General features: G+C 46.4%; 3 protein-coding genes across 6 annotated transcripts; all 3 read right to left on the bottom strand.

Annotated features, from left to right (window-relative positions):
- Nucleotides 1-189: 189 nt before the first annotated feature.
- LOC136481598 (phosphoglucomutase, cytoplasmic 2-like) lies at nucleotides 190-2,612 on the bottom strand. 4 transcript variants are annotated; one of them, XM_066478932.1, is made up of 9 exons: nucleotides 2,463-2,612; nucleotides 2,270-2,365; nucleotides 1,876-1,945; nucleotides 1,721-1,802; nucleotides 1,290-1,465; nucleotides 1,126-1,202; nucleotides 863-995; nucleotides 519-635; nucleotides 190-425 (listed from the first exon to the last, which is right to left on the bottom strand). In XM_066478932.1, the coding sequence occupies exons 1-9, from the start codon at nucleotides 2,555-2,557 to the stop codon at nucleotides 357-359; spliced, it is 915 nt and encodes a 304-aa protein (XP_066335029.1). In that variant the 5' UTR covers nucleotides 2,558-2,612; the 3' UTR covers nucleotides 190-356. The 4 variants fall into 4 exon arrangements, with proteins under 4 accessions (XP_066335029.1, XP_066335030.1, XP_066335032.1 ...); XM_066478933.1 differs by having other exon boundaries at nucleotides 1,876-1,939; XM_066478935.1 differs by lacking the exon at nucleotides 2,270-2,365.
- LOC136479524 (phosphoglucomutase, cytoplasmic 2-like) lies at nucleotides 2,562-3,530 on the bottom strand. Its single transcript, XM_066477367.1, has 6 exons — nucleotides 3,407-3,530; nucleotides 3,265-3,275; nucleotides 3,072-3,172; nucleotides 2,882-2,959; nucleotides 2,698-2,797; nucleotides 2,562-2,588 (listed from the first exon to the last, which is right to left on the bottom strand). The coding sequence occupies exons 1-6, from the start codon at nucleotides 3,423-3,425 to the stop codon at nucleotides 2,562-2,564; spliced, it is 336 nt and encodes a 111-aa protein (XP_066333464.1). The 5' UTR covers nucleotides 3,426-3,530.
- Nucleotides 3,531-4,827: 1,297 nt separating this feature from the next.
- On the bottom strand, nucleotides 4,828-6,658 carry LOC136481597 (aldehyde oxidase GLOX-like). Its single transcript, XM_066478931.1, has one exon. The coding sequence runs from the start codon at nucleotides 6,574-6,576 to the stop codon at nucleotides 4,828-4,830; it is 1,749 nt and encodes a 582-aa protein (XP_066335028.1). The 5' UTR covers nucleotides 6,577-6,658.
- Nucleotides 6,659-22,995: the final 16,337 nt, after the last annotated feature.

Raw genomic sequence — 22,995 nt, 5'->3', positions numbered from 1 at the left:
AACATTAGTGACAGGTTATACAGTTGAGTAAAATTTTTTTGTTCTCTTCAGAAAGGAAAAAATGATACGCAAATGCTCGAACAAACCAGAAACACTTCTAACAAGATTAGAAGAAGCTTTTCAAAGGAGAACAAGATTAGAAGGAACATGCTCCCAATTACAACACTGTAACAAGATTATTACCGCATGCTGTGCCAGCGGCTTACTCTGCAGTATGGGCAAAAAAACGAGACAGTCTGATACATACATTTTATTCATCGGTGAGATGCAACATGAAAGAAAAACTATGGAACAAGAGGCCGGAATGAGAGTTTGTGTAACCGCCTCAACTCATTCTAAGACACTCTTCAAAATTTTTATGTGATAACGGTCGGGGCAGAGCGGCCAGTGTACTCTTGCATCTTGGAGAGCTTGAGCGCAACAACCTTGAGATGAAACACAAAATTAGAAAATGCAGTTTCACAGAAACCCAATGTATATTCAGCTCTGTGAACCGAAAGGACAGGATAGTATCTTACCAACGGAGCAAGGGCATCCTGTGAATCCCTGCCGGTCTTGGAGGAACCCTTCTCGTACTGCTCGATGTAGACACGGATGGTGGCACCAACAGAACCAGTTCCAGAGAGGCGGAACACCTAGAATGCCGAAAATCCATGTTAGCTCACCAGTATGATATAGACAGAGATCTCAAATATATCCATCTGACCAAGGATGAATCCAGCTCAGACTTATCATGTACCGACTGATAATATTGCAAAAAAGGAAATGTATTGTTGACTGGAACAAGGTTTTCACACCACTCCCTTTGTTTTGGTTCAAGACATAAAATAGAGGATATCTAAAACAACATAGGTCTACATACCAGCCGTGAACCATCTCCGAAGAGGTATTGGATGCCCTGGTGCTTGGACACAGAGCCATCAACAGGATCCTTGTACTCAAACTCGTCAGCTACAACTACTTCAGAAACATCAGACCGGATCTCCTTGATCAGCCTGACAGAGATAATTTAGATATGGCACTAAAATGTTCAAGATTGCTTAAGTTGATATATGTATATACGGGAGTACGACCATAATTTTTTGGAGGCACTGATTCCTTTACACTTTAAAAAGTTCCACTTACTTGTTGACATCAGAAAGTGATGACTGCATGCTTCCTAGGTTTGCCATAAGCTCCTTAGCAGCCCCCGCGCCAACATTCTTCACAAACAAACTTGTGCATTTAGAATGATATCTGAAACAGGTGGTACATATATGCAAGGCGAATGTCAAAAAAAAAGTTAGTACCTCATAGTCATAGCGTGTGTAATAATGGCAACCATATGTGGCCCAGTGCTGACGGACAATATCTTCAACACTGACAAGCTTATCTCCTCCAAGGTCGTCCTTATTCTTGAAAGCAATAATAGAAAGCCATGCAAGCACAGCCCAGATGCCATCCTTCTCACGAATGTGGTCAGACCCTGGCCAAAGTAGTACATATAAACATCTCAATAATGTCTATACCAAATACCAACAAGTCCTTGACCTTACTATGGGTTGGATTCATGACCGACTCAATAAAAGGGCGAGAGAGCTCACTATCAGAACACAACAAGTGATTTGCCCCATTCATGTTAACACAATTTACCCATCTAACATGACGATACAAGAGGTGCTAGCATGTTTACTACTGTGATTCGCATGTATATAAATGATAGCCAGAAGCCAAATATTACCAGTGCCAAAGCTTTCTTCACCACAGATTGAGCACATTCCAGCATCCATCAAATTCCCAAAAAACTTCCGCCCAGTAGGCACCTGAAACATGGTTGTTTATGTTAGATTTATCTAGCATTCAAAAATCTTGCAAACCAAGGTCTCAACACTTTACCTCAAAGAACTTGAGATTCAAATTCTTTGCAACAACATCAAAGGCAGCAGATATTGGCATGCTCCTGCAACTACAACAATGGATTATCATAAGCAGCGTATCAGTGCATAGAGAAATTTTAAATGCATCTAAGGTCAGACGGCTGGGGGATGAAAAAGTTGGCGTTAGCAGAAACTGTGTTCCAGATGGTATTGTCGCTGATATGTTAAGCAGATTTATTGAGCAGAACACTGCCAGACTTAAAACAGATGGTGCACAAAATGTAGAGAGAAACATGCATTTTTACTGCAGGCTACAGTGAAGTTTACCGCTTTGAGCCTACAGTGAGAGTTTTTACAGCGACAATATATCTAGATGTTATATTAGCAGCACAGTATGGAGGAGAGCTTTTCACCTGGCAACTCCCTTGAGGCCAGAAGCAAAGTAAGGAATTGATTGGACAGCATTGGCCGCGATAATGGCAACAGAGTCCGATGGTGCCACAAAGAATCTATAACAAGGCAAAGGGGGAGTACCATGAATTCCTTGTGCTTTTCTAGAATCCAAAACAAATTTTCTACATAGCGAGATATTCGAACATATCATACCTTTTACCCAGAATCATGTTGCGATCAGCATCTCCATCAGCTGCAGCGCCAAATTCAGGGGGCTCAACATTTGAGGATGACTTTCCAAGATCCATCCGTTCAACCAACTCTTTTGCATAGGTGAGGCTAGGATCCGGATGACCACCTCCAAAGTCCTCCTGCAAAAACATAAGTGATGAATTAATACCAAGCCACATTTTAAGTAGAAATTTGTGACAATAGAAGAGCTCATTACTTTCGAGACACAATTCAACAGCGAGCTTTCATCAGCACCAAGCTCTTCCACAAAGATGTGTCTGGCATAAGCTCCAGCAACACCATGGAGCGCATCATAACTAAAAGAGCACAACAAGATTTCAGATGTGTTACAGTAATATTATTACGTCAATGGTGACATGGTTGCAGTCATAGATGAATACCAGAATGTAAACTTTTGGGAAGCCAGCAGCTTTTTTATTGCTTCAAAGTCAAAAATTGTCCGGAAATGATGGCGGTAACTAAATCATTAGATTCCCTTGTTACACAACATGATCCAGGTAACATGTAATGATATAAAGCACAGATATTCTCACTTCAATGAAAGAAAACACGAAAGAACAAGCTACTTACTTCATTAACTTGATGTAATGTACACTAGAGTCAAAGACATCCACATCAAAGGGGACATCGGGTCCACTGAAGCTGGTGAGACCGACAACAGAAATATCAACCTGCAGTAGTAAAGTAGGAGAAAATGAATAGTCCACTAACCTGTCAAAAGGAACAGCGAGAAAATACTTAGCAGGCTGGCACTGAATCATACATCTGGAAGGTCTTCAGAGATGAGGTATTCAGAGATTGTCGTTGTATTAGAGAAAATCTTGTCAGTAACGGATTCAGGGGCATCCAATAAAAATTTCAGGACTCTGAAAATATAATTATCAACCATGCTTTCCTGTGCTGACCTTTATCAGTGACGACCATGTGGATCCTCGGCGGCGTTCCCGGCAAGTTGCAGGGCCTCAAGAAAAGGAAACACAGAGATGTCAGTCAAAACCTAACCAAATCGAGAAGGCCGCAACAACCCCATCGAGACTGAACCCCAGATCCAGACTGAGAAGAAGGGGACGTGAACCTGGACGGCGTCGATCTACTCGAAGACAGCGGCAAGGTGGGAGTACCCAGCTTGGGCAGAGATGAAGATGAGGGAAGCGCTTGCAGCAGAGGCCGGTCGTGACCCAAGCGCTGTTGCCGCCAGCAAGGGCCACCGGTCCGCGCAGCTGCCGCAGCTGGACCCGTAGCCGCCGGGGGGGAGGAAGAGGACACGACACGATTCGTCCGCGCAGCGAGGTGGTAATGTTCCGCGCGGCCGAACCACGGCCACGTCGAGGCCCCGGATGGATTCCTTGAGCGCCTCCACGCCGGCCGCGACGCGGCGCGATCCGACGGGACGGACGCGGTCGCGCCGTCGCGGGGTATAGTGGTCGCGCCGTCGGGAGATGGAGGGGTAGGGGAGGGGGAAGCGGGCGGGGGGAGGGGTGGCCTCCGACGCCGGAGAGACGACCGACGGCTGCGGCGCTGACAGTGCCGTGGAGCTCGTCGGGGCTAGGGTTGCAGGGGAAAGAAGGGAGGAGCAGAGGAGGAGGAGGCCGGTGCCAGCGGCGAGATGGAGCTCGTCCGGCTAGGGTTGGTGGCGACGGGGTCGGGTGCCTGTGTGAGTGAGAAATGGAAATGGGGATGGGATGAGAACCGGAGATGGAGACGGTATGGGAGCCATGCCGGTCGGTGCATGGTCGGTGGCCGATCGTACATGGTCGGCGCAGGCATTAAATGTTCGGCTATCCGACTTGTTTCGCGCCGAGCTCTGCGGCCCGCGCAGGCGGCTCAGAAATGGAGATGGGGAGGGGGACGGGGATGGGATGAGAACCGGAAATGAGGACGAGATGGGGCCAGGGTGCACACAAGTCGACAAGTGATGCATGCAAAGCGAGGACGGCCCCAGCAGCATGAATGTACACGTTAGGCACCGGCCATGCATGTCACCCGCCACTGCCTCACCTGGCCGGTTACTTCATCTGAGCCGTGGAATCTCTATCTAACGCACCAAATAAAAAGAGAATACGTGGACATCCTAGAAGGCCGCCGATTCGGCGTGCCTTCATATCTTTAATATGATCAAAAAAATTTGATAAAGAAAAAATGATAAAGCATTTGGCTCTTTGAGGGAAATCCACTCCACTGTGACGGTATAAAATTTGGAACTTTTTTTCCATCGCAAACCTTTGATTTGTATAGTTGAACCTGAATCTGTCCTCCTACAAGTATAGGTAGTCAAAAGTCAAACCACGCACGCAAAATGCACCTCTGGACGCCTCAGGCCATTCAATCAGGTGGCTGGCCCGAGCGGCCGCATGCGCACCCACGCGGCGCTGCTGCTGGGCACGCCGGCGTGCACCACGAACCACATGTAGTACCCGGGCGGCGCCACCCCGGGCGTCGGCGGCGCGGCGACCACGGCCTCGTAAACCCCGACCTCCAGCTCCGCCACCCTCCCCACGGCGAGCTCCACCACGCGCTGGTTCATCCCGAACGAGTGCGTCGCGAACGCCGGAGCCACCGCGACCACCCGTACCACCTCCACGCCCGCACCCGCACCTTCCGCCACCATCCCGGCGGGTATCACGAACTTAACGGCCGTCGCCTCGCCGTACCCAACCTCGTCCGGCGCCAGCAGCAGCCGCGGCCGCGCGCCGTCGTGGCGCGGGTCCATGTACGGCGGCAAGAACGCCTCCAGGCTCAGCTCCGTCGGGTACGTGACGTTGGCGAACACGTACCCGACGTGCGGGTTGCTGCCGCCCACCAGCACGCGGCCGTACGTGTCCAGCGCCGCCGACGAGTGGTACATCCTTGGCACCGCCGACGCCGCCAGCGGCGACGACGCGTGATCGAACCGCGCCCCCAGCGGCGCGTCGGGCCTGTACAGCACGGGCCGCGTGACGGGCTCCCGCCCCAGCTCCCACCCGGCGGTGCCCGCCGCCGCGCCGTTCACGATCAGCACGTCGCCCGTGGGCAGCAGCACCATGTCGCCCATCACCCTGGCCATCGGCATCTCCTCGATCGCCCACACCACCGGGTCCGGGTCCGTCGGCGCGACGCGGGCGCAGGTCCGGTCGGCGGGCACGAACGTGCCGTTCCGCAGCGCCAGGTGGTACGCGCCCCGCGGCGCGCCGCCGCACACCAGCACCTCGGCGTGCGCGGGCGCGTCGGGGCGGAGCGGGAGGAGCACGGACGAGCCCGACGACGGGTAGTTTCTCGGCACGCCGCCGGGCACGGCGGGGAGGCGGCGGAGCGGCGCGCGGTTGTAGGGGTCGAAGACGACGGCGCGGTCGTTGGCGAAGACGAAGACGGTGCCGTCGGGGAGGAGGTGGAGGAACGGGTACAGGTTGTTCTCCGCGTCGGGCTCCGTCGTCTCGTCCAGGAACGGGAAGAACGTCAGCGCCGGCGCGGCGTCGGCGTGCGGGAAGTACTCGAGGTTGAACTGCCGCCGCCCGCCGAGGATGAGCACGCGCCCGTCGGGGAGGATCATGTCGGTGGCGTACCACCGCCGCGCGGCGAGGAACGACGGGAGCTCCACCCAGCCCGTGGCCGGGGAGAAGAGCCGCGCGATGCGGTCGCCGTTGGAGAAGCCGCCGGTCTGGAGGAGCGTGCCGTTGGGGAGCAGCGCCCCGGACGAGCACCACGGGTTGGTGGCCAGTGGGTACGGGTGCAGCACGTTGGAGCGGAGGTCCAGGAGCACCGAGTGAGCCGTGCAGTCGGCGCCGTCGGCGGTGGTCGCGCACGGCGCCAGCGCGGCCAGCGAGATGTTGGAGGGCCCCGTGTCGGTGCGGTCGAACATCAGGACGAAGTCCCCCGGCAGCAGCTGCATGTGCATCGCCGAGACGCCGATGCTCGCATGGAGGAGCTTCCATTCTCCCTGGAACGACGACGGCGTGGTGGGCTCCTGCAACGGGGCATCATCGGCGGCAGCGGCGGCGTTGGCGATGCAGCTGGCGATCAGGAGGAGGTGGAGAAGGAAGGATCTTGGCTTGGGCATGGCTGCTGAGCATGCATGCATGCGATCTTTAAGCCTTTTCATGCATCCTTGCGATGTGATAAGCTAAAGGTGTAGGGTGTACCGAGTGTGTTCCATCGCATTGTGATGTTGAGTTGGGTGGAGGGTTGGTACAGGGAAGGTTGTGGGGAAATGGGGAATACGCATTTGATGCTTGGAACCGGGTATGCGATTTAAATTGTACAAAAATTTTGGACTCAACGGAATTAGGTGAATCTTGCAATTTTTGGACCTGCATTCATTCTGTTGACCAGTGAAAATATTCATGTTTAGCTAATAATTTGCTAAATTTTTGCCAAAATTCGATCAAGAGGCCGGCATAATTAAAGAGGAAACTAATGATTAGGAGAAGTTTGCACTTCTACGGTGAAAGAAGAACTTGCGAGTTTGTTTGAACTTTAGACACTAGACTAAAAGTTCAAATTTTGTTCAACTTTTTGACTGGTGCGATGTTGTTTTAGCCCTCACTGAAATAGGTGAATTTTGCAGAAATTCAGATGTTTCGGACCAAATCCCAGAAATCTCCCATGACAGAAACACCCAATTTATAAGAGCTCAATTGTGATGGCCGACATCCCGTTGAGGGTCCTGAAGGACCTAGATGACACCATTTATCGTAGTCTGGGATAGAGTACAACACATTGATACATAGGGTTACAATAGAAGTGGTTTACAAATTAGAGTGCGGAAGTATAATTTATTACAGTAACTTGATTCAAATATAAGTAGTTCAAACCTACCTTGAAACACTCAAAATCAAGCGAGCCGGTAAAAGGATGTTCATTACGCTTAAGATCAACATGAGAACCGAGAGATGTTAGAGCATCTTCATGGGATTAAGAATAAAATGATCCCCTTTTTTGTAGCTAGTGATAATAAAGATTGAAGGCAAAGAGTAAACTCCACCAGACCCATTTCTAATCTCCTTACTCTATTTTTTTATTAATTGAGAAAACCACCCCCTTAACCCTCAAAGGCAGATCAAATGAACCCCCCTTCCCTTACCCTCCCCGCAAGCAGTGGTGTGTAGTGGCTAGAGATGTGGCGAAAGTGGCGGTCATGACGTCAAGGCAGCAGCTAGAGACACCACGACCAAGAAGGCTGGAGGTGGCGACAAAGGGCCACATTGGGGAGTTGTGTAGCGCGTGGGCTAATAACTGTTTCACTGTGCTAGGCAGTGAGCGTGCGGGCCGACCATTCCGCCGAGTCAATCACCAAGCCTAGGAGCCACATGGAGGGCGATTGGGTGATCGGCGGGCAAGCGGCACCGACCTCCACAACAGCGAGCAAGGCTGGCCACCATGTGGGCTTGCCGTGTTGGCCTCCAACCATGTCGCGACATGGGTGGGTGAGACCAGGAGAGAGACCATGCTACTGTCGACTGCCGTGTAGTGAGACCACATGGGAGAGCAGCACCGCTCGGCCGTCGCTAGTGATGGCTATGCCCGGACGAGGCCGCTCGCTTGACAGAGTACGAGGGGGTGGTTATGGCTTTTGAGGGAAGGGAGAGATGAACATGAGAAAAGAGAGGAGAGATGAAGAAGGTGACAATAATATATGGCCACTAACACGAACGGAAAGGGCATGAATCTTTTCTCAATATGATGCTGTACACTTCTCTTGTTTTCTACAATCTTGTTCTTTCAATCTAGTAGAGATGCTCAACTATAGTGTATATATGGTCACTATCACAAAAGGAAGTCTATTAGCAGGGGCGAAGAATAGGTAAGACCAACTTGTGCCATGACCGTGCCTAAATTCTTAATTCTTCTTAATAAACATACACACAGTAATCCATGGTTAATTGAGTTCATGCATCATGCATGTATTGTTAGTGGCCCCCTTTTAGGATGTTGTTTAAGCTCTGCCACTGTTAGGTAGAGTGGTGAGCTGTAGTCGTTACAGATTCGCATAAGTTGTTAAAATGAATTTTCATTTTTCTTGTGAGGTAGATTATTTTCAGCCCCCATTTTTCTTATATTGACGCAAGAAAATGAAGCTAATTTGGGTGTATTGACAAGCTTGTGTTCTCGATAATACAACTTAAACTGACAATTGCTAGTGGTCAAAATTGTTAGTGCTCCCCGGTACAACTTTAAGATTAGTCTAAATTTCAGAAAAAAAAATTTAGACCGACAGATGTTAATCATAGTACATATAGTGTCTTTCGGAATAGATCACCAAGAGCTTGAATTATTATTGGTTTGGAGTTCGCACAGGCTCATGGCATGCATGCCCATTGCTGTCACGCCCTTAAGATGACAAGCATTTGGAGTTTCATGAGAAGATACATATAGGTAGGTCACTTGGATAGTTGAGAAACTGATGGTAAGAAAGAATATATTATACAAATATAAATGGTTTAGGACATCTTTATAGTTTATATATAGTGCAATACTTCAACTAGCATTTTGTATTAGACTTATGTCCCTGTACAAAATTCCTTTCACCAAGTCTATTAATATGTGTAGTAATTTTGTCATTATTTAATTGGCAGCAGGCTGCATTTGGTTCATGTCCACAACTTTGCACACCCCAAGTCAGTAGAGTTCATGCGAGAACTAGCATGCAAAACTTTCTTAGCCATATGCACACATATTATAGTCATTTTGGAGTATATTATTGCTCAAGATTGTAACTATATTGCTGATTAATAACAAAGGCCCTCTCTTCTCCGCCAAAAAAAGAGATGCTAAACTTTGCTACAATCGTGGCACAGGATTTCTTGGCTACAATTTTTGTGAATGCGGTAGTTTATTTAATCTTAATTTTCGTTGAACTTTGTGGGAAAGCTAAGCATCAACCAAATAGGCCATCGGTTTGTTTTGTGGCCAAAGGTTTAGCGTGCCATGCATGCTTTATGCACGGGTGTGGCAGAACCGCCTAATCTAATGCCTCACAGGAGTACTTGTCTTCCATTAGACACTAAGTACCCAAGAGAGGACACTAAACTACGCAGTTCCGTCGAGCACACCCTAAGAGAGAACTCGAAAATCCACATTTTTCCATTAGGATCACAAATGAGAGAATAAAGCCTAGAACGTTCTTAAGTCATTCCTTACATTACTTTATTACAGTATCAGAATATTATCTCAATTTATTATATAGCGAAATCTAACAATATTATCAGAGTTAAAAGAGGAAGCAAGAATAATTTAATGACATGGTGAAGCATTAACATAGTGGACATTTATATACAAGAGATGCTAACAGATTTTACATATTTTCTTATACAAACCTTTCGTGAGGGTTATAAATAAACACTACGGTCGTAGCGTGACAGAAATCATCTCTGAGCCCACCAGGAGGTTTCCACACACAAGAGTCAGCTCTAAGTATCCTCCGATCACCTGCAACAAGGAGAATAAAACCCTGAGTACTCAATTGTACTCAGCAAGACTTACCCGACAGGAGGAAAATAAAAGACTCCAAGGATATGCAAGGCTATCTGGCTTGTGGGTTACTGCATTTGCAGAAGCATTACTAAACGTGCGTCCTTATATTCAATTTTATTAGCAGTCATCATTAGTTCATTAACTAACCATTCTATGTAAGCACCTGTGCTACTTTCAAGCAGGTGGTAAGCAATCAGAACTATTTTACCATCTTTCATATTTCAGTTCTTACTACGGTGCTAGATCATAGCCAAGTCGTACTGTATCACACGACGATTCGTGAACTAGTGTATCCCAGCTGGGTACCCCGAAATACACGCCCCGCTTGTACCCCAGGCACAAGCAAGACCAACCCACTACTCTCCTGTCAAGGGGTCCAGGTCCCCGTCCAAACTTGAACTCCAAGCCCCCACTCCTGAGTCCCGGACTCAGTGTGGTGCTTAGACCTCCACCATCCCCGTCTCCAATCAGTCGGTCCAGAAAGAGCCGAAACCCACGATAAGAGAGCAACGAGCCTTCCCACTCCCATAAGCAAGTATGTGCTCAGGATAATAAGTTTATGACCTGACTAGAATCCACAGCAACAGACGGTTCTCAGTCGACATAGGCGGAACAAATGCAACCAGAGCCTTACCAAGTCCAAATCCAAATCCAAAGTATGGTCCCGCCCGGTCTCCAATTCTTATCCATATATATTCCAAGTGATAGTAACATGATAATAGTAACAATAATATATTTTCCATCTCTCGCGAGTGACAGGCAATCACTCGACTTCTACCGGAGTCTTGTAGCATAGCAATCTACATGATCCTCCATACTAGTAAGACTCATAGGATAATGATATATATATATATATATATATATATATATATATATATATATATATATATATATATATATATGCAAGTGGGTTTCATTCAACTTTTTAAAACTTAATGCACACGTATAAAATAAAGTGCAGAATAATAGGGGTTATGCACCGGGGCTTGCCTGGGCAAGATATAACCAAGTTAGCTTTCATCTTGGTGGCATGATCATCAAGTCACCATATGCTTCCACTACTCACAATGACTCCACGATCCAACATCGCTCCTATCATGAAATATGTGGATGCAACGCAGGAACGTAAATAATCAACGGCAACCGTAACTCTAAAATACGATTACGTCTCGCAGGCTAACGAGCTAGCTCTAATGACTAAAATACTAAGCCATGTATCCATGTAGTCAAGTGAGGCTCGTTTCTGGAAAATGTTTTCATTCTACAAACCCCGAATTATTTTTGACATTTGATTGATTAAATATATATTTTTGTACTAGGGCTTATTTAGTTACCTTAACAAACTAATTCCTATGGAGCTACAAAAATTACAGTGAACACCTAATAATGTTAGGAATCTACTGTAAAAATTTCAGGGCTAGTACTACTACCAATTCATCACAATAATTCCTAAAAGTTCATATTTTACCCATTTTAAGTGCTTCAAATTAATTAGTCTACTTTTGAAAATTCTATGAAACTAAGTGAACAAAATACATTAGCAGATAGGTCATGATTTTAGGAACCTAACAAAATTAGTTTCACAATTTTTGGACATCCACACAAATTTATCTTGAATTTACAAATTTACCTTTAGAAACTAAATTAGAAAACGCTTTAGAAAAAGAAAAGGGCCGGTGGCCAACGATTCAGCCCAGCAGCCTAAGCGGCTCACGCGGGAACGGCCACGTGCGTTGTAGGCCGGCCCACCAAGTGGCCCACGGCGAGGAGCCCGCGCGCGCTTGCCCATTTTGCAAAAGTGGGCTCGTACTCTTACAAATTCAAACAACACCATGCAATACTGTTCCACTAGTCTCGAGTTTTGCACAAAGCACCCTAGAATACCTCGCCTTCGCAACGGGCGAATCCCAGACATGCCCGTGCGCGTCGACGTGGCCCCGGCCGGCACCGCTCGGCCACGCTGGCCTACTGAGGCCCACAATGACGCGTCTACTAGACCGACATGGACCTCTGGACCTACGCGCAAAAGTAGAAGGCGGTTGCATGTTCAATGATGTACTAATCCCACCTATCCATGTCGATGGAGGATCCGCGTGGCAACGCGAGTGCTCTGGCGAGTCTACGCCCTATCGGACGGGTCGTGATGGCAGAGAAGGGTTAGAGGCTCACCGCGCTGCGCGCTATGGAGATGGTTGAAGCAGGGGAGGGTCGAGGTGGCCCGGCCACATGCACCTGAGCATGGCGGCAATGTTCTGCGGCGGCACCGACACGTCACCACGTCGCTGATGGGTTTCCTGGCCAAATCAACATGAGCGTCGGATAGAGGAGGTCAATGTGAGCCTAGAAACGCCACCAATCGAACCCTTACCTCCGGGTTATGGACTTACCCCCAAACCATAGGTCGCATCGGCGCTCATGACTGGCGGTGGTAAAACACCAAATTGGTGGCCCATAGTGCACCGTCGGACCAGAGAGAAACAAGGCGCTTAGCCAACCTTCTAAGCTATCCACAGGAGCGAGGGATTTCGCTGCGAAGCTATAACTTGGCAATGGGAAGAGGGAGAAATGATGGCGGCTCCATGCACGGTGAGGCGGTGGAGTGGTCTACGAGCGAGCCGAGCAGTTAAGGTGGGCAGCTCCGGTTGGTGGCAAAGCGAGCATGTGGTACAATTGACAAGACGGGAAGGGTTGTCATGAAGCGCACGGCATGAAGTGGCAAGACCGAGCGGGGTCGCTGGTGCCGGCTAGCGGCAGAGCAGAGCAGGGAGGCATCCGTCACCACTGTGATAGGGGTCATCGTCGCGGTAGGTGAAACAAATGGCGGGGCGGTCGCCACGTCGGCAGAGCCACAGCAGCCACAGCCCTGCCTCGAACCGGTGCTCGGCACGATGGCCAGCCGCCTGAGCCTGGCAAGCCCATGGGCAGCGGCAGGAGCAAGGCCGCGACCCTACCAAGAATGCCATGTAGAGCTAGGGACGCCGCGCGGCAACGTCTGGATGCGCGCGTGCCGACGGTGCGGCAATAGCCTGGCCACGCTTGAGCTCGTCGCCAGCCGCACCGTGTATGCGGTGACCGTAAACTCCGACTAAGCGGCTGCCAGCAGTGACTTGCATGATTTTTAAAGTGAACCAAAGGTTGTCGATTAACTCAACTAAAGTCCAACTAATTACGCTAACCCGAGGCTGGTACTACCCACTAGCTAGTGAAGCAAACCTCATGCCCCGAGAGCAACTGGAGAGGGAGATAGAAGCATGCCAAAACGAGCTCGTCGCGCCGGCGCCAGTTCGCGAACAAAGAGCCAAGACATGGTTCACAGCGCGTTCCAACGTAGTTCGGGCAATTTTTGCGAGAGCAACGTACTACCCAACACCACAACCACTTATACCAAGCTCGAACACTCACTTTGATGCAACCAACGATACCAAAACATGAAAGTAATGTTTAGGCATTTTTGTTAAAATTTAAATGACAAGATCGCATCGTCTTACTACTTTTCCATACTTAGGAAAGTTAAGGATTCAATTCAAACTAACCGCCATTAACACTTTTGTTACACTTTTTAAAAGGCCTAAACCCTATTAACTGCTACCAACAAGTATTTCATGCGATAGTCCATACCTTATACTAACCCATAGGAACAAAATATTTAAGCACGATTTAACTATTTTGCTCAATATAATTCACCAAAAATGGTATTTTAACAATAGTTCAAGTGTTCGCTGACTTAACGAAAAGAGCTTATCTTAACGTCAAATTTGATTTTTGAGCTCCCCAAAACGTTAGTTAACAACATCTATTTTCCAAAAGTTAAAGTTGCATTGTCATCTACAAAGTTTGTACTTTCAACTTTATTTAAGTACTAAATACAAGTTATGTTTGATCCTTATTCATAGAAATTATTTTTTCGCCTCACGTGCGTTATAAATTTTTAAAACCTGGAAACTTGTTAGTCTAATCCTTCTCAGACCTACATCTCGGTGCTAAGCAAGCTCATAACACCAGGGGTGTTACAGGACGCCCGCCCACGTCACCTGCTGCGCCCGTCCCGCCTACCACGCTTGCTGCTAAGCCTGCCCTGTAGGCAACTGCTGCGCTTGCACGTCCGCCCCCGCATGCCGCATGCAACTGCTGAGCCTGCACACCTACCCTAGCAAGTTGGTGCATCTACGCATGCAATTGTGTGCCTGATGCGCATGCAGGTGAGGACCACCCACGCCAGCTTCGCTTGCCATGCACGTGGGGACCACTACGCTCGTAGGGACCGCCTCTGCATACGCCTGCTTACTGCGCTAGCTAATGCTACAACATGAAGCACTTCTGCAACATACGTCTGAAACAGGAAACATTTGCAACATACGCTTGCAATATATGTGTATAGCAACTGCAATATATGCAACATCCAGAAAAAACACTTGCAACATATATCCGAAACAGATGGAACATTTTGAATAGACACTTGCAACATATGTATATAGCCACTTAAACATATGCAACATCTAAATAAAACACTTGCAACATACGTCTAAAACAGATAAAACATTTGAAATAACACTTGCAACATACTTATATAACCATTGCAACATATGCAACGTCCAGATGAAACACATACAATATCCGGATGAAACACATGCAACATCCAAATGAAACATATGAAATATACATCTAAACATACGGAGCTGGTGCCATAGAGTATGCGGGCCCCGCGCTCCTTCTCTCTGCCGGTCCTTCTCTCTCTGGTCACAGCGCATGCACAGGCCCCACGCGTTGCATGCACCCCACGCCGAGCGAGGCCAAATGCGCCCCCATGCGCTGCCCCGCACCCCACGCAGAATGAGTGGCCGCACGAGCTCCCATGCGCTGCCCCGCGCCGCATGCACCCCACGCCGAACGAGAAGCCACCCATGCTCCCATGCGCTGCCCCGTAGAAAAGGACCAGTGCAGGCCCCGCCTGACTGCAACTAAACGTCCTGCTTTTTTTTCTTGGTCGTCACGTGCATGCGGGGGTTGGTCAACCATGTGGATATGAATTTTGATCATGGGCCACCTAACTCGACCTTCCAATTTTTTTTGACCTGACTTAACTGGCTGGTATGTCGGGTCAGATTCTGAGTTATGATTTAAGACCCATGACCCGATCCAACCTGAGAAAGCTGACCCAAAGTAGTAAAATCTGATCTAATCCCATCTGCTAGTGCGTCGAGGTTGGACCAAAAATTTTGACATGACAATTTTTATTGGCCCAAGCCGAGGTTTAGCATCATCTAAGCCGTTCCTTTTACTCCATTTCTTTCAAGACAACTTAAGACTCTTTCAATTCTTTTTGACACTTCTACCGGACCAACAACAAAGACGGGTCGGTCCTTACCAAGATCGAACAATAGACCTTATCTATAGAGATTCAAGTTCTATATATTTTTTGGTCACTAGATGAGTGCCCGTGCGTTGCAACGGGTGCAACATAAATTGAATGAGATGTTTGTTAGCCAAGTCAAAATCAAGAATATATCAATTTAATTTTTCACGTGTATTATACCATGATAATGTTTAGAAACACATTCATTAACGTAATGAATCTGAAATAAAAGCTAGGCTTGGAGCTTGTTGTCTGAAAGTTACGACAAACATCAGTTGTCTCAAAGGCTGAAAATTTATTGCTAGGCATCGAATTGAATTTATCCATGCTATGCCTTGCCAAAACATGTATACTCGGACTTACAATATCCTAGCCCGCATGAGGCATGGCAATAATTTATTTTTTGGGGGAAAAAGTATTTGTTGTCAACACGCAACGCGAAGGACGACGAACGAGATTTGGATCACGATCATGATCGTTGCGTGGTGATATTCCAATAATTTTTTTCTCTTCCCATAATTCTCTTTTCGTTTTATTCCATTTTATTTACTTGCCTTCCCGTGTCTTCATGCGGTGATTATTTGCTTGCCAGATATGGATCGCATGAGATGCGGTGATTATTTGCCTGCCGGATATGGATCGCATGAGTGTTTTGGTCCTGCCGGGTAGATGTTGACAATCCGTATGTTTTAGTTGTAGAGATTGTGTGTGACCCGAAACTTGATAAAATGAATTACAATGCTACCACGTACAACTAATCTAGTCTAGGGGAAGAAACAAACTAAACTACTTCGACCTATTAGTATATTGCCCGTGCTAACGCCACGGTGACATTTTAGTGATGCAAGTAACAACCAAACGCTATTGATCATATATAAATCAATCAAGCCAAAGCTGTAATCATGGGAGCTAATCTGGTCTTTGGGTAATTAATTGGTCATTCTGGCAAGAATCAAGAAAACCAAGCGCTGGCTTTTCATCCTCCACAGCTCCCTGAGTTCCATGGGATAAACACAAGAAGTAGGCAGATACTGAAAAAAACAAATAACCCTATATCCGAAAATAAGAAAGCATCGAGCATTTCTGTTTCTCAATCAATGGAAGGCACTGCACAACTACATCAATCTACTTGCCCTACAGTAATTATTTCATAAGGAAACAAAAACATCAATCTACAGGTAAGCTCTAACTTATATCTTTCAGGAGCTGCCTTCATAATATTTATGATGCACACGTCTGAAAAGTTTTTAGATGCATTCTGTACTGACCATCCGATATGTATGGAAGTCATTCTTCCTCCTGCAGCAGCTGCGTCCTGCGATGTGATGGTGGCAGGATCGTGCCACCAGCCTAGGAGAGTGATCCTATCTGGCCTCCCTGACTTGCCTGCACTCCTGAGTGATTGATCAATTCTATGCACAAGTACCATCTGGCAACCATTCTTGTTCGCTATATACTGTATTTTTCAGATTGAAAGAGAAACCTTGTATGTCAGTTCATCTATGAGATTGTTGTAGTATTCCAAGCCTTTTGGGTTGTTCTTTCCTCTTCCATCTACGCAACAACATCACAATTGTTTTTTTTTTGTAAAAATAGAAAACTTACTACTGTCATTTTACCTACCTGGAATCTGCCTTCGCCAAGCAATGGAGAATCTGTAAGCATCTAAACCCATCTTATGCATAAACTTCACATCTTCCTGACAAGAAAAGATTTTTGTTACTTTCCTTTAAGATTATGCCGGTACTCCTCAGACCTTGTAACGGTGATACTGCCTACTGTACAATTGCAAGCGCTATAGTATACAGATCTTGTAATGGTGATACTGATCTGCTGAAACATCTGCAGTGGACCCATCGTACTAAAAACCTATCATCACATACAAATTTCAAAACATTCAAGCTGTGAGCACGATTTGAAGACCAACACAAACCTAGGTGTTCTCCTAAATGCTACGTGTTCTCCCATCCTCTGCAGCTGCCCCTTCCCCCTAATGTATTCAAAATAATTGAGCTCTTCACCAAAAGTCCAGGAAGTAAACAGTTTTTGGGATCGGATCAACACAAGTGTTCGGTAAACCCCTTCTTCCAGACTGAAGTTTGTTCGGCAAAGCAAAGAAAAAAAAAGCAAATGGAAAGGACAGAAACAGTATGGGTGCTGCATTTTTTTTTCTTTTTTCTCTCAGCGATTTGTCAATTTCACGTATGCGGATATGGAGGAGCAACGAAATCCCAAGGAACTGTTAGCATCATGCAAGATCCTACTCGGAGGACCAGGGGGCGGGGTACCTGGAAAGCTGAGGACTCTACACCGAAGACGAACCCCTTTGGGAAGTCATGTCGGGTGATCGCGGAGGCACTCCTTCCTTGGCACGACGCCGACGGCGTCGGCGCCGACCAAGAATACGAGCAGACGCGGTAGCATGCTGTGCGCCAGCAGTCGTCAAAGTACGGCCGGTGGACTTGGAATCGAGGCAGAACTCGTTGCGGGTGAATCCAGAGAGGATGTTGGACTTGCCGACACCGGAGCCGCCGATGAGCGCGATCTTGAAGAGGTAGTCGTACTCGTTGTCCACCCAATGCGCCATCGTCAGCCGACCACTGCCCGCCGCCGTGGATCCTGCAGCACGCACGCACGCCACCGAGATCCACCCAATAATAAGAAGCCGTGGCGCTCCACTCCCTCCTATTCCTCCTCGTCACTGACATGCTTGTCGCACTCCACTCCCTTCCTCGCCGCGCCGCCACGCGGCTGCGCCGCTCTGACGCCGGCGGCGGCTCCTCCGCGGCCCAAAAGTCGCGTGTTTTTTTTCTTTCTGCAGTCATAAGACCGCGATCTCGCTGATCTCGCGCGGATGTCGCGTAGCCGAGGCACATGACCGCGATCTCGCTGATCTCGCGCGGATGTCGCACGCGCGGATTGCTTTCCTTTCGCGAGGCAGACGGCAGCGGGCCGAGGAGGACCATACACGCGATCCTCGTCATCGGATTTGAGTGAGTCAATCTCGAAGGATGATTTGGGCAGACACACTAAACATGAGTCGTCGAATTTGGATGAGTAATGAGAGAGAACGACTAAGAGATAATCTAGTGCATTCGTTTTAATGGTGTTATATTTTCTAGGTGTATTCATGGGTGTAGATGTAGCATAGGTCATGACTACGGAGAAAGCATTTGTTGTGTGACTGTAGATTTATTCTAATTGGTATATTATAGGGTAGGGTGACTACGGAGAAAGCATTTGTTGTGTGACTGTAGATTTATTCTAATTGGTATATTATAGGGTAGGGTAGATAAAATACCAAAACGGCTGCCACTTGCATCCTTACTTTATGTCAGCCCAGTTGGCCCACTATGAAAATGGATCGAGAATGTTATCACCTGCCTTCTCCGTGCTTTACTTGTCTCGGGAGATTACCAAATCATCCATTCCGCACGGCTCAGAGCCTCGCACAGATCTCACATGGACTTTCTCGCCCTACAGCTCCGGGTCTGTTCGCTTCGCTGAAAAAATAAGTCACAACATTGTTCCGACTAATTTATGAGAAAAACATTGTTTCCACTAAAAAAAGCTGAAAAAGCGAACAGGCTCTCCGCCACCGCCTCGGCCTCTTCCCCGGCCCGTCCTGGTGGGAGTCCTTCTCGCAGTCGCGGTACCGCATCTTCGGCTCTCCTCCATCGTGTCCGCTGCAGCGACACTGGCCGACTCCGAGTCTCCAACCGCCCTGCGCGAGCGCTCCTTCCCTCGCAAGCGGCCTCCCCGACGCGCTCCGATCGGGCGAATTCGCTGACGACCGCGTCTCCTTCGCTGATACCGATCTCCACCTCGCCGCGCTCGTGCCCCAATGAGGTAATGAGTTAATTTCTGGTGAGTGTGTATGACTGAAGATATTGATAGAAGTTCAATAGACCGTGGAATGCGTATGAAGGTGTTTGGGACTTCATGTTGTATGTCATTGACACAATAACACCTAACACGATTCATGTTCCTTGTTACATATAGTTCACGAATCAAAATATTTCATTATTAGGGTATAATTGTTTGGTGAGGAGAAGGCGTTGAAATAAATGCTGTAGTAGATTCTTTTTTTGCTGTAGTTGTTGTATGCATGTATTCGTTCCACCAGTATGTGCTTATAATTATTTGACAATGGTTATTTATCGTGCATAAATCGAAAGCTGCCTGTTTTCTGTACACGTATGTCTTACTAACTTATGCTAATAATAGAACTACTATTGAGGTCATTCATTCTAGAGAATTTTCATGATTTAGTTTATCGGTGGCAAGCATAAAGTGCCCTACGTAATGGTTTTTGGGTACAGTGTGAGCTTACAATGCTTTGCTGATGCATTTAATGCACAGAATATATGTTTGATCAAAATATCCTGAAATACTATTATATGAATTGGATGGGCACTGGGTCAGCATCTGAGCAATTTACCATATCTTCACTTAATCCAGAGGTTTTCAGACATCACCAGGGTGGCTCTTCTAATCATATACTACCTACATTTGATTGTCTGTTTATTAAATAGTGTTATATGGGAAAGAGATATTACTAAATCATCTTGCATAAGTAACAGTCACTTTTCTATTTTTTCTAATTTCAGGATCAGATGATCTTTTCTGTTCTTGCTTTCTAAGTCTTATTTGCTATAGACTGTACACGTATTGTGCAACAACACTACTGCAAAAATGATTTCAGGAGACGGACATTTTATTTACAGAGGCGGACATTTTATTCCATTGCCTCTAAAAATTGTCTGGGGGCCAATAGTCTCTCCCTGCCTCTCTGAATAGATTTTCAGATGCAGGCACCTTAAAAAGACCATCTCTGAAAATAAGGTCATTTTCAGAGATGACCTTCTTATGAGGCTGTCCAGTTATAGAGGCAGTGTCTCACGCGGATTACAGAGGCAATTTCTTACACAGAGGACTTCTTAGATTTGAGTCATGCATTGCCGGTGATGACAAGCTTATGGCATGAGCCTCGGTAACTTTTTTGCGCTTCGGGCAATCTTTTGCCCGAGTTATTGGCGGCCATGATTAATGTGCCAAAATGCTAATCTGAGGCCAAACGTATCTCTCCACATTTTTTGTTTAAATCAGAACAATCTTCTGCTCTGAACGCCTCAGAATTAATTTGGGTCTGCTGTTGCAGCTTCAGTCGATCTAGGCCTGGATCCACTGCGGATTGTTTAAAGCTGGGGCAACACATATTCTTTTGTGATGGGCAAATAAATCAGTAAGTCTAATTTTTTTTGACTAACCGGAAGAACAGATATCATCCATACATATTGTGTCTGTTAGAGATTGCTTCACATATTTTCCAACAGGTGATCTTGATGGACAAGCATACACATATTCTCTGATCATCATGCATGCATGTTTCATCTCAGTAGATTGATGATTTCTTCAATATTTATCCATGATATGTGCTGCATTCCAGTTCTAGTTTGTGTACATGGAGGATTTTATTTGTTCTTGTTAACCGGTATGCTGATGCTGTTCTTTTTACCTTGTGGTTCTCCTGTAGTTGGATGACTGGGTGCACCGCCGGGAATACAACAAGAAGAACAATTGGGAGAAGATGCAGCGGCAGAAGGAAAGGGACAAAGGGTGCACTGGGCTCAAGAAGGTTCTGGTTGGCGATGGCTTGTGCACCCCAGTGATGCAGGCGGAACTGTTTTTTTTTATTGATTTGCAGAGGCGGGGATCATTAGACACCTACTTCTATGAACATGAATTTCAGAGATGGACATGTTTGCCATTTACACAGGCGCTCCCGCAGAGGTGGTTGAGCAGGTCGCTTTTGTAAAGGTGTTTTGCCCAACTCTGTAAAGGGACTTCTAGTAGTGTATTGAATCTAGATAAAATAGGCTAAACAAGACTTAGGTGCAAAAAACATCAAGCTATGCCAGTATTTTGGGTTTGCTAATTACATGGTTGCTGATCTAAATACAGGTTTTGGCCCATAATGTAAATGTAGGCTGCATGGTTGCTGATCTAAAATGGGGTTTGGCCCTCTGTTCTTCTATGCCATTGCAGAGTTGGTTGTCACGAAATTGAGACGGGTCTCGTGTGTAGGTGGTTTTTTCTAGACTGCAGCAGACATAGAAGCTAAAAGGTTAGGTTGGGCAGGAGATGGATTTTCTGTTGTATGATGCTACCTATGCGTCAGATTTTAATTTTGTGTAATGTAAGCATTCTGCTTGGTTGGCACTGACTGTGCATGATCTGATTTATCTTGCTCCTTGACAATTTGAACATCTGGGTATAGATGTGCTGATGTGTGTGACCAGCACATGATATGCAGTACATGTGAACATGGTATGTCATTGTGTTTGTTCTACCATGATGGCAGTAAGGAGTTAATTTCTGCCAAATATGTTTACAATAAAGTCCAATGGACCATGCGATGAGTAGACATATGTTCGAACTCAGGGAATGTGTTTGGTTGGAAGCCTGGATAACTTGCCTGGTAAAAAGTATTGCATGGAAGTTGCCTGAGATTTTAATAAAATCTGCCTCGCCAGGCAAGTTGAGAGATAGTCCGTTTGGTTGGAAGCATGTGCCTGAGAAGTTTAATAAAAAGAGAAAATATGTTTTATTTTGTTTATAACCTTACTTAATATCATTTGAGTAATAAACACAATTAAATAAAGGCAAAAATAAATCATTGCTTTTATAAATAAATAATATAAAAACAAATTTTTTTATTTTACTTGACAACTATTTACACATATAATTAAGGGACGGATATTATAAGGAAACATGGGAAGGTGTTTCGGTCACACCTTTATATCTTGATGGTGAGACAAAAAAAAAAAAATTAAATAACTACAGCAAATAAAAAACAAGACAAAAAGTGCATTACCGTATTGATTTAGCCCAGGCAGCAGCGTGCTGTAGCCAGGCGGTCATTTTCGGTGGCCTGCCAGAGGGTGCCTCGCCTGGCCTAGACACGTTTCCAGGGCTCCATCCAAATGCACTCCAGGCAGCATCCAGGCAGCTGTTTGCCCAGGCAAAATCAGTCCAGTGTGCAAACCAAACAAGCCGTCAATGTTCCAGCTCTGTAATGTACATTTACTTGCCATGATGTAACCTTTTGCATATAATTCAGGACCAGTACGTCCTATGTGCTGGTTGTGGTTTCATGTGTAGAAGCGTTTGAATCAACAATGTGATTAATTTGATTTTTGTTATTCAGCCACGTCAGAGCGTGTAGCTTTTCTATGAACATCTGCAGCATATATGCTTCATATATACGTGGTATTGATGAGTCTGCTATTATCTTGTTTGATGACAGGTTTTGGCCCTTTTCTTAGTCATGTTTCTGCAGATATTAGCCTGTTCGTTTGGCTGTGGCTTGTCGTAAACGATCGTAAATTTCCAGCCGGAACAGTATTTTTCTCTCACACAAATCAGCCAGCAGTACTTCTTCACGAACCAGCAACGAAACGAACCAGCTAACCGAACAGGCTGATTATCGTAAACAATGAGATGTCTTCAAAATCTTCTTCTGTATATGTCAGTTATGTCTGGATGATCCAGTTTTATATCACTACAACAGTGTTACTTCTTGGACTGAAACCTGTGTTGTGTATGGCAGTTGTAGGTGTTAGATTGTAATTAATAATTCATTTCATAGAAGTCAACACGTCATGTTCTTTAATTTTCTGTAGTGAAACACAT

The sequence above is a fragment of the Miscanthus floridulus genome, chromosome 9, assembly GCF_019320115.1.
Source record: "Miscanthus floridulus cultivar M001 chromosome 9, ASM1932011v1, whole genome shotgun sequence".
NCBI classification, from domain to species: Eukaryota; Viridiplantae; Streptophyta; class Magnoliopsida; order Poales; family Poaceae; genus Miscanthus; species Miscanthus floridulus.
Note: the sequence above shows the minus strand (reverse complement) of the source record. Positions and strands in the feature narration are given on the sequence as shown.